At 43.3% G+C, this 11,975-nt stretch overlaps 1 protein-coding gene across 1 annotated transcript in view; it reads right to left on the bottom strand.

The window, feature by feature from the left end:
* Nucleotides 1-3,659: 3,659 nt before the first annotated feature.
* gareml (GRB2 associated, regulator of MAPK1-like) overlaps nt 3,660-11,975 on the bottom strand; it is a 15,145-nt gene continuing 6,829 nt past the window's right edge. The window contains exons 3-7 of the mRNA XM_031861723.1: nt 11,029-11,159; nt 10,780-10,945; nt 9,744-10,594; nt 7,907-8,076; nt 3,660-7,013 (exon numbers count right to left, since the gene is read on the bottom strand). Coding sequence (XP_031717583.1) covers nt 6,413-7,013; nt 7,907-8,076; nt 9,744-10,594; nt 10,780-10,945; nt 11,029-11,159 — 1,919 coding nt within the window. The 3' untranslated portion in view covers nt 3,660-6,412. The remainder of the gene's footprint in view (nt 7,014-7,906; nt 8,077-9,743; nt 10,595-10,779; nt 10,946-11,028; nt 11,160-11,975) is intronic.

Raw genomic sequence — 11,975 nt, 5'->3', positions numbered from 1 at the left:
CCTAGATAACGCCTGAAGTAAAAAAACCACAATCAACAAACGAATAGTCACATACCTACTTGTGTTTAAGAACTCCATTGATTGTACATTATAATACCATCATAATGATTCATTTAGCTTTTCTCAAATTAAAGATAGCAATTTGAGTACAAACAACAACATTTTATGCTACGGCAATATTTCAGAGCGTTTTGAGGTCCTTACCCTGTTACCGACACTCAACGCTTGATACTCATGCTGCGTAATCCACTTAATTCAAATGTTAACAGGTGAGAAAGAGGACCTAATTAGCATGTAATGGTCAGTGGAGGAAGAATTGCTCAGATATTTTACTGTAGCATTACTACAGACTCTGCCATGCATTCAAATTCTTACTTAAGTGAACGTACAAAAGTATTAGCATAAAAATATACTTGAAGTACAAAAAATATAATTTATCGTTGTGCAGAATTACCTATTTCAGAATATTGTGTATTATTGTTATTAATGTTATTAATGTATTGATGTGGTAAAGGTGGAGCTTATTTGAATATTAATTTATATGTTGTTGGATAATGTAACTAATACATATATCATAATATACATTTGGAAAGTAACTAGCAACCAAAGCTATCAAATACTAATATAGTAAAATGTGCAATATTCACAATAAGTGGTCTAAAAGTATAAAATGGAAAAAACACAAGTAAAAAAGTAAAGTAAATTGTACAGAATACTTGGTTACATTCCACCACATTTGCTTAAACAATTAGTTAATTCATAAATGAAAAAAATGAAATACACAAAAATAATCTGCAACAATTTACATAATTGATTAATCGTTGAAGTCAACTGTCAAGCAAAAATGCCATTCTCTGTTTCCAGTTTGTCAAATATGAGTTTTTGCTGTTTTTGTCTGTTTTATATCATTATAAATTGAGGGTCCCAAAAGTAGGCCATGGGTCATTCTTGCTTCTTCCGTATGTGAGGGCATTCAGGGTCCTCTGTCTCTCTCTCTGTTTCTTAGATCTTCATCATTGGCAGGTAAATAGGAGCTTGATAGTGATTGGTCGATCTAATATGCACCTTTTTTACAGGCCATTTTAGTAAAAGTTAGACATTATTAAGTTTGTGTGGTCTTCCTCTAATGTGAAAGGCTTTAAGATGTTAAGGGAGGTGAGTTATACTGCCCCCTGAAACATGTAGTAGTCTTCCCTTCTCTAACATCTTTAGTCAAATTGAGCTCAGCTTAGCCTGTGTTTGCATCGTCAGCATGATTAAACAACTGACTTAGTTATGTTTACATGCAGGGTTAATGGTATAATGTTAATCCGGCAGAAATTAACATAATACAATACCGGTAGCCCTCCGCCTGATGGCCTCTCATCTTTTTTACTCTCCATCAAGCTCGAACACGTGTCAGCTATACGAGCTCAGGGATGATGTGGCAGTTGTGCGACTCAACGATCCAAAAGCCAAGATGTGTGTGTGTGTGGGTGTGTTTATGGAAGAGAGTAAGAGACAGTACGTACATGTTAGAGAGAGAGAGATTATGTTTCTGACAGTCTTGACTTCCTGTCTCAGTCTCTCCCTGACAGGTGTGACATGATTAATCAGAGTACGTGCATTTGTGTGTGTGTGTGTTCGTGTGTACGCAGGTGAACAAACTGTCGTGCCGGATGCAGTCAGAGCTGGCGGAGGTGATGGGGGAGATCTGGTCGAACGGTGCTGTGAAAAAGGGCCGTCTTAATCTCCACCTTCATCTGAGGTGATGAAGGACTAAGATTTGACCACTTACTCCCGATTCTGTGTCTTCTGTACCAAATCGCCACAAATAGCAAAGAAATGATCCTAGGTACACCGGAGGTCAAGCTGGGACTGCGGCCTGAAGCAGGCGGCACTCAGAGACTGCCTGAAACGGTTCACACACACTCAATAATCAGTTAATCATTTAATGTCTTGAAAGCACTGTCACCATCTTTTGTTAGAGACTACTGAGTTACACTGGAGTATATTAAGGCCAGGAGCCTCACTTGGGATGGGATATCAGCTCACAATATCTGCAACTCGCTTGTTGCACGTGTAATAATACATGTGTGTGTGTGTGTGTGTGAGTAGAGCGTTGGACATTATGCTGACAGGAGCATCCGGGCAAATAAAACCAAGAAGATGGGTCTAGTGCACCAGCTTGTGGACCCTCTGGGTATCTTCTGCAAGTGGCATTTTTCTCCATCGCTGTACTACACTGCTGTAATGTTCTGCGGTGTGCTCCTCCAGGCGAGGGTGAAAGGGAATTAAACTCTGTGTTTGTTTACTCCAGGTCCTGGTATACTGAAGTGTGCAGAGGAGAGGACTGTTGAATACCTCGAGGAAGTTCAAATCATATGTTTGAAGGTAATATTCCACAGCTTTTATCAAAACACATTTGATACCCCGAGAACAGACACGCAGGAAACGCAAAAACAAGAGCGAATACTGGAGAGCTTAAATTCATCTTTAACAAGACCCAGTGGGGGGGAAGTAAGTACATGTACTCAAGTACTGTACATAGACATCTGAAACTTGACAAGGGGCCCCAACCAGACACTTCTTTTTTGTAAGAGGTCACATTTGATTTTTTTTCTTCTTTTTTTTTTTACAATCGATTGTATTTTATAAGAGTTTTTTATGTAAAATTTTAATCTGAAAAAGAACCAGTAACTACACCTGTCAGATAATTGAAAAAGTATTCTATTTACTCATAAAGGAGTATTAAAGTAGCATACAAGTAAAATACTGTGACCTCTTTGTTTGGTGGAAACTTCAGATGAATGGTTTAACATGTCCATTTAACATCAAAACAATCCACTGAGAGGTTTATGAATCTGAAAGGGAAACTGACTCATCGACAGCCATCATAATAAATAGCTATCTCTATGTACAAAAGGTAAAGCATAAATTAATTTAAAAAAGAGACAAAACTGTAGAGCCAAGTCCTCTGAATTGAGGTAGTGGAGGCTTTTACCAGACACACGATAACACACTAATAACTTCACATTTATGTCTTTTTTTGGGTTCCCTGTTTTATTTTGTCACTCACATCTACCTCTCGTTTCAAATATCTTCACCTGGCCTTGTGTGATTACCTTTCCCTACCCTGATCAGCTTCACCTGTTCCCAATCACCCCTCCTCCTCCCTATAGAGTATTTAGTCTGTGTGCTCCCAGTTGTCTCAGTCCCTCATTGTCTAACGGTCCAGCAATGTGACCTTGGTTGACTGGTTTTTGACTCAGACTGCCTTTTTCTTCACCCCCTGTTGTAGATGTGTCTACCTGTACTGGCCTACCTGTGTACTCGGGAACCTCTGCCAGTGAAGACTGTGTTTTAAACTGTCCTGGTCTCGAGTCGTGCTTTTGAGTACTTACCTCAGTGGTGGCTTCGGCCCTAACAGTCTATAAGTTGTTAACGGTTCCATCAAAGAAACATTTCCCATTTAACTTTTCACATGGTTTCAATCATACAAATGTTTGGATATAAATGTATGAATGAATGTTAATTTATCTTGTGACGTTCTAAACAAGACTAAACTACTGACATCAACTGTTTATAAAGCTGTTTATATTCAGCCTGTGATATGAAGTAGTTAAAACTAGCATACACTTTGATGCGTCTGTATTTGCAATCTAATAATGTCATTGCAAGTAGTCTAAGTTTTGATATTTTAAGTACATTTGACTGATTGTACTTCTGCGCTTTTATTTAAATAAGAAATTGAATTCAGGACTTTTGCTTGTACTGGAGTATTTTGCATTGTTGTATTAGTACTTTCACATACGTGAAGGATCAGAGTACCTCTTCCACCCACTGCTTACCTGCAGCATCACCTTTTCACCATTTGTAGGATTGCTAGCTAAACCAAGGCGAAGTAATACATTTGATCACTGTTACTGTAAGAGACACAAAAACGACATTGTAAACATTTTATTCCCTCGTAAAAACAAGAAAAAATTGTACTTGTATTGTATTTCTAGTTGTATTTGTACCTTTGAATCAGATGCATATCTCTATACTTAGATACTTAAGATGTTTACTTCTACTTCTATTGAGAGTTCAGTGGCCGTGGACCTGTCTGTCCTTTGTAATTTCTCCTTTATGTCTGCTGACAGACAGTGTTGTGGCTGCTACTACGCACGGCTAAATTGCTTGTCGCACTGCCCATGTCTCTGATAGCAAACTGATCTGGGATACTGTTCTATTTGATCATTTTCTTTTCAATGCAGTAACCGTGGTACTGTATCCGGCCTCATGTGCAATAACCCTCACAACCTGCTGTCTGCCTTCAAGAGGGCGAGCAGCTGGGACAAAGCATGATGAAGTGATGTTAGCTTCTGGTATCAGTCAGCACGACTCATATACATTATATTGAGTATAGTTTGTGGTTTCCATATCAACAAGTCAGTTCCTGGTACGCATATTCCAGACGTAATTACCTTTCTATTTATTCTGCGTTCTCTTCTTTTATTTCTTCATTGCTCTTCTCACAGCGGCCTTGCAGTTACGTGATCTCAGAGAGTACATCAATTTCAAGGTGGAGTAGACCAAGGAGGAGTAAAGTGTGTGTGTGGGGGGGGAGTAGGAGAATCTTGGCAGCCTTTGACGTGGATGCAGTCTATCAAATTTATTATGGAATTATGACGCAACAGCAGCTGGCAACAAGAGAATCACAAGAACTAATAGACAAATTGACTTTGACATTCACACCAACATAAATTGCATTTTCGGTTATCTGGCTAACTTGGATGATCTCGCTTCTTGTCGTAACCCTCACTGTGGCTGAGGCTGCAGTCGTATGACATTACTGTCATCAGTGCCAGCAGGAAGAAGTAGTTCGCTGGATTTATGTGTAGTATTCAGAGAGCAGGCCAATTTCATTTGGATCGCTGAAGGGAAAACTTTTATTCCAGTAACTGCTGAACAACATTTCTTAGTAGCTCTCGCATTTTTGTTGCTGTCAAAGTATAAAAATTCAAGTTTTGTCTGTATATTCAGCCACGATAGATTAAATCTATTAGACATATAAGACATGTTCTCATTTTGTACCTATTTCAATTATTTGGGGTAGGATTTGGAGGTATTTATATAACGTAGCGGAATGATAAATGTAGGGCTGCAACTAAAAATCATTTTCATTATCGATTTATCTGCCAAATTCTTTTTTGATTAATCATTTAATCTTTGAAACAGTGAAAAATGCCTGTCGAAATTCACCCTCGACTAAATTTAGAAAGTGAACTTCAACAGGCAGATGTTCCTTCTTATTTAATATTGATTTATTATTAACAGCTGTTTTAATATCTGATGCAACATAATCCTAACAGTGTCGGCTCTGATGGGGCTTTGCGCCTTTCCTCCGGTTTCTTGTGCTTTACTTTCAAGCAGCCATCAGTGTGTGTTTTTTCTAGTGGTGTGTAATAAAGACGTAAACAAATGGCCGCGTGGACATATTACTTAGTGGAATTTCATTTATTATTATTCAAGGCTAAATCAAGCATATCTGAACAAGTGATCTGAGGTACATTTTGAGAACTCTTATTTCTGAGCAACACATCTGCATATCTGACTACAGACAGAAGGACGTCTCGTGTTACCCTTACAGGGAATGTTAATAGAAAATGTCACTGTCCTAAAGTACAAAATGGCCTTCATACAGAATAGTGTAAGATATTGTTGAGTGAATCAATGATCAGTACCAGAAACTTACTTACTTTATTGGGTGCCCCAGATTTTCTCTTTTTTTCTTCATTCATCTTTAAACAACTATCTCTTTCTTATATCCTAAGAATTGTTATTTATGCCAATTACAGGCCACTGACGCTCAATGCACAGATGAAGAGGACTGTGCAAGAGACTCAGGTAGGGAACAGGTTCAGTGTTACATCTGAGTGGTTACATGTCCTACTGGTCAACAATAGAGGCTGTAAACCCTCTATATTTGATGTGGAATGAAGGCATGTTTCCTCCTCGTATCAGATCTTATGTGGGATCACAGCATGGAGGCCACACAAACCCACGTAGAGTGCTGAAAACCTTTAGCTGTCTCGAAGCATGACGATGTATTGTGGTTGATTATCTGCCCCGAATACGAATTGAAAGACGGCACTTTCACCATGTAGCTCCCCGTCGTAGACATTTGTTAGTAAACTAGTCCCAGTCTGTGATTCAGACTGGAAAGATGGAGTCAGTGTGTCAGAGACTGATCAGAGCCAGTCAAGTGTCAGTTCTATGATTTGACCACAGGGTGGCACGGTTTCCTTCAGCAAAGTCTCAGCTTCAGTCAGTGGGGCTCAGCAGCCGGTTGGTCACAGTGGAAGGCACATTCAGCATGGCTCAGGAGCCAACAGGCACATTATCAGGACAGTATACGTGTGTGTGTGTGTGTGTATGTGTGTGTGTGTTAGATCTTGGGCCTCCAGCCCTGTATGAACTGTGTGATCTTGGTGACATGGAGTCGGCTTAGGTGGAAGTCATGTGACAGGATGTCCTCGGTCAGCTGCACCAGGAGGCTGCCGTCGATTCGCTCCCTCTGGAACACGCCCACCGCCGCCTCTGACAGGCCGATGAACCGCAGGCAGGCCGACACCTCCTCCAATGACAGCACGGACAGGTCAGCGGGAGGCCTCCAGGTGGGGTCGGGGGACGGGGACAGCCCTTCAGTGACCACTGCGGACGTCCCACCGCCCTCTGCCCCTCTGGAGGAATCTGTCGTGGGATTGGCGGTGGGCTCGGGTGAGGGGCAAGGGGACTGGCGGTTGAAGGGGTTCAACGCCCCGAAGGGAGCAAATCGACTCTGCGGAGGTGGCGGCCTCAGTCGAGGTCCGGAGGAGGTGAAGGAGTCCACCCATGGCTCGGCCCAGGTTGCCTGTGCTGGCTGAGGATTGGCTGTGTTGTCTGCAGGGATGGCAGAGACCGGCTCGGGACTGGTAGGGTTAGGGGCCGGGCAGTCCGCCCAGGAACACGGGTAACAGTAGAGGGAAGCATCTGGAGAGGGCGAGCAGCTGGGACAAAGCATGATGAAGTGATGTTAGCTTCTGGTATCAGTCAGCATGACTCATATACATTATATTGGGTATAGTTTATGGTTCCCATTTCAACAAGTCAGTTCCTGGTACGCATTTATTTTGTGATTTGGTTAAAACTGGGCTCAACTTGGTTGAGAAGCTTTTTCAATAAGAGTTATAAATTATTATTTCAACAGTATTTAAACTGCGATATTTCAATGCCAAACAGGTCCTAACTACATCTTGAAACAGTCATATTTGTGTCAAATAATCCCACCACAAGGCCCCTTAGGTAGATACTCGGGAGCTTTCGATCATAACACATGATCGTCAGCAAATTGTTTTTTGCCACTACTACGCATCCGAATCTCCAACCAAACTGTCGGCGGTCTGGTTGCACTCTGGGTAATGTAGGCGGCAGGTTTTTGACAAGCTAGAATCAAGTGTGGCACAAATAGGACGACATCTCTGGTCCAGCTTGAGTCCGACGATGTTATAAAAGTGCTCGATGGAGAACTCGTTTCAGTGACACGACTCTTATCTGAGGGTGCTATATGTACAGTAGCTATCAATTTATTATAGCCTAAGTCATGTGTTAACCTGGGATCCAATGGTAGCCTCTATCTAACAACACTAGTAAATCTATTTCTCAAGAGGAAGTTGCTATTTGTCTCTGTTAACGTCCGTATATCATATCAGGCATCACAGATGAGATTTGGGGAGATTTGATTATTTGGTTACATTAGCTTAATTTGAGCTGGAAGGACATCAACCGCTTTCAAAGTAAAACATGTCCAGGCCCCAAAAAAAGGCTGACAATCCTCTCGGTAATTATACAGATAATTCCACATAATATAATAATAATGAGTCATGTCCAGACTAAACATTACCTATCCTGAAGTCCAGAGGAGTAGAAGGAGAGGTTGGGTCTCGGGGAGGTGGAGGTTTTGGGGAAGCGAGAGGGGACAGGAGGGCTGGGGACCGGACTGGAGATGGACCCTCCTTTAGAGCAACGAGGGGGAACCGGAGGGGCGATCAAGTAGCGACACTCCTCTCTCACCTACACACAAACACACACACAAACACACAGACAAATGAGAGCTACAGCAGCAAAAAAAGTTAGCTCCTAAAACTTGACTTCTCAAGAGGCTTATTGGGAGTGTGTGTGTGTGTGTCTGCTGGCTTGTCCCAATGTTCTGCTTGGTAAATGTCAAACTTGGTGACCTTTACACCTCAAACAAACTCCGTCACACACAGTAGCAAGCTATTCACACACACACACACACACACACACACACACACACACACAAACTGTGTCTTGGCAAGCTAAATAGCAGGGAATCAAGAACGCTGTGTGTGACAGGGTATAATCCAGCTGCATTGCAGACATCAACACCCACACGCACTGCCATGTTGCTGCCATCACTTTAAAATAAAAAGTAAATTGAACAAAGCAAAGCGTGATAATTCCCCCCTTACAAACACAGACGCCATAAACACGATACATAACATCTTATAACATCTTATATAGAGGAACATGAGAGCCTCCAGTTGAACGTGAGAAGCATGAAACAATATGTGGATTGAGAACGATGTTAAGAATGAGATTTTTCAAAACAGCCCTGAACTTACATGTTTGGAAAAGTACAAGAGTAGCAATCTGACAAAGACGTTTGTAAATAGATTAGCTCCTTACTATCACTAAGTGATGTAACACAGTGACGTTATAACCACATATTGTTTATGGAAACCTGTACAGTTCTAAATCCTTAATGTCTGCTTCTAACAGTGCATAATGGAAACAAATATTTACAGGAAGTGATGCATTTTATTTTACCAGGTAATTTAACATTTAACATTTGTGGTACTTTACTCAGTTTCACATGATTGAAAAATGAAATATCTTGAATATTTGTTGGACTTATTTGTGATACCAAAAGAAAACGTAATACACGACAAAATACTTTTCCTTCGAAACATAAATAAAAATGTAGTTTTGTTGTATGGGAACGTACATTTTTAGGAGACAAGTCTGCAAGATACCATCTTGGCCTCTGGGAAATTGTGATGAGCATTTTTTTCTCTTTTTCTGACATTTATATGAAGAAGAATTAACAAATTGAAAATAATTGTGACCTTAAACTCCCCTTGTTCCTAATATAAATGCAGAATAAGTCGCACCGCTTTTGCTTGAACAAATGTGAGACAAGCTGGCAATAGCAGCAACAGCCAACATGGCTGAGCAGACAACAATATGTTGTGTCACCTACAGAAACTAAATCTTAATTTCACTGAAACTCTAAGACAAAAAAAGACAATCTTTTGTTTTTTGTTTTAATCAACAGAAATGGTTGTTTTAGGGCCATCTTTTATTGTGAAATCAATATTAATTTGGTCATTCTTAAGACCAAAGACTCAGTATTTCCGCCACGGGGCAGAAACAGCCCTGTGCTATTTATTGAACTTCTGTATTCCAGCATACAGGACACATGTACTTTCCTTCTTGGTGGTATTCATATGTATGAACTGTGAGCATACAGACTGTTCCTTTCCAGGAAGTCAGTGTGTGCTTGTGTGTGTGAATGTGGCCGGTGAGGTTTAAAAGCTGTAATGTATGAATAATTCAAACCAGGCATCCTGACTTTTAACAACCGGATGCTGCTGTGGACAGATAAGAGGGAGACAGAAGGTCGAAGAGAAGGACAGGAGGTGAAGACTGAAACTCACAGCTTCTGATTTTGGAGGTACGGGCGGCGGGGTGGACACTCTTGTCACCACGGTACCAAGAGAACCATCCCATGAGGAAGACGAATGAAAGGAGATGAGGTTCGGCTCCTTCCCCAAGCCCTCTGCGTTCTGATTGGTCCAGAGTTCCTCGTAAGGGATCTCCTCACTGGTCCTCATTTCAGCCTCAGTCCACTCGGGAGTCATATACTCCCGCTCCTCACCTGGTCCCTCCCCAAGCCGCTCTCCAAGAGAGTCCCTGCAGCGCTGTGATAGGCTGTCCGAAACCCCACCCCCATACCCGCACATGGAGAGGCGCTGCAGTGCCGGCGCCAAGGAGTCCTGACCCGACACACACATGCGAGAGCGCCGCGGGCTCACGCACTCCTCTGTCATACACTCCAGCTCCGGCCGGGTTTCTCTGACAGCCCGGGAGTAGGCATCTGGGTCGAACGCATGTCGCAGCAGAAGGCTCTCCAGCGCTGCCGCGTCGACGGAGGCCTCGGCCACGTTGAACCGGGGCATGCAGCGCAGCAGCAGGAAGTGGGAAGGGGAGACTTCCTGTCGACGGAGCACCATGCAGAGCACCACCGTCTTGCTGACGATGTTGAGCAGCTTGTAGCGGTGGCCCTCTCGGACCGCATGGCGGTCGTAGGGGTTCCGCGGCGGTCTTGAAGGCACGGACACATTGACGGGGAGGCGAACCCTCTCGATGATACTGCGTACCGTGTGCTCCCCACCCAGCATGCCTTGCTCCAGAGGAGAGCGTGTGCAAAAGTGTCCACGGCAGCCAAAGGGCAGGCTGACACTCTGATTCGTGCGATGGTTCATGCAGACCAGGCATGGAGTTTTACCTGAGGGGGCAGAGACGGAGAGGTGGATTAGCCAGGGGTCAGAGAGTACCTGAATACAGAGTAAAGGTATGGTCACATTAGTCTTATGTTCAATGATATTCCTCCGCACTCATCCCAGAAAATAGACGTTCTGATGCTGCCACAGAATGTCACTCAATAGTACTCAACAGTTTGGCCTTACGTACTTCGAGGAGTCTTCCCTAGGCGTCTCAAGAGTGCGCTCAGTCCCGTCTTTTCCTTAGAGGGCGTGGCACAGAGAAGCTCCGCCTTCCCCATGAGTGACAGCTCATCTCCAGCCTGCAGAGTGAAGCTGTAGGGCTCACTATCCTCACTGAACTCCCCTGACACCACCTGCAGCACACACATGTATGGACGTGTGAACATGACCTTGCATGATAGGAACTTGAAGTATGACATTCTCGTGTTCCTCAAACCTTGACACTAAAAGTGATCGTCTCCATGACAAAGACCCGGTCAGGGAAGACTCCAGCGACTTCCTCCACACTGGAAAAATACTGGACCGGATCCCTGACGTCCCGGTCTTCATCCAACAACTTGAACTTTCCTACAGAGAGGATGGAAGCGGGACAAGGGAACGAGACGAGAAAGGTGGAGGAGGTGTACAAAGGGAGGTAGAAAGATGGACGGAGGAAGAGGAAGTAAGTTGGAAAAGGAAGTGGAGGAAAGTTCAGAATATGGTGAGGGAGCCCAGAGGAAAGAGGAAGATGAAGAAAGGAGGGGAAATTAGAAGGAAGGAATGAAGGAGGGCAAGGGAAGAGGGGAGGAAAGGGAGGAGAAAGGAGAGGTGAAAAGTTGTTTTTGTTCTGTTTCTCGTTTCTCTTCACGACTCCCTGCAGTCCACCTCAAACACATCCGCAGGAGACACTGTTTGGATGGGAAGAACACAAAGACACCTCCGTGACCTATGACCTGGCACCAGCTCTCGGCCAATCGACAGCCGACGGGGTTGGCATGGCAACCAATAAAGGACCCCCTTTCTCACGCAGAGCAGAGACCCATCACCATGGAGACACTCGCACATACACTCACATACTTTCACCCGTTGCTCATCCCCTCAAACCAGTAACTGTGTTTGTGTTTGTTAAGCTGTACCAGAGAACCTGTTCAGGAATTCACAATAGGCTCCAAATCATCCTTGTTTAAATGACATTACCCTTTCTCCTTATTTACCAGTTTATCGGAGGGCATTTAAATACTGCAACCCTCGAAGGATTCTCACAGAGTCAGAGTGTTTGTGGGAGTGTGAAGGAAATGAGACATGAAAAAGTTTTCTTTTTTTGTCCGAGAGGCAGAGCGGAATACCAAACTCCCCCATCCTCCTCGCCAGCACCTCCCCCCTTTGCTCTCCCCCTGTTTCTCC

The sequence above is a fragment of the Anarrhichthys ocellatus genome, unplaced genomic scaffold (genome assembly GCF_004355925.1).
Source record: "Anarrhichthys ocellatus isolate YVR2014 unplaced genomic scaffold, GSC_Weel_1.0 scaffold25, whole genome shotgun sequence".
NCBI classification, from domain to species: domain Eukaryota; kingdom Metazoa; phylum Chordata; class Actinopteri; order Perciformes; family Anarhichadidae; genus Anarrhichthys; species Anarrhichthys ocellatus.
Note: the sequence above shows the minus strand (reverse complement) of the source record. Positions and strands in the feature narration are given on the sequence as shown.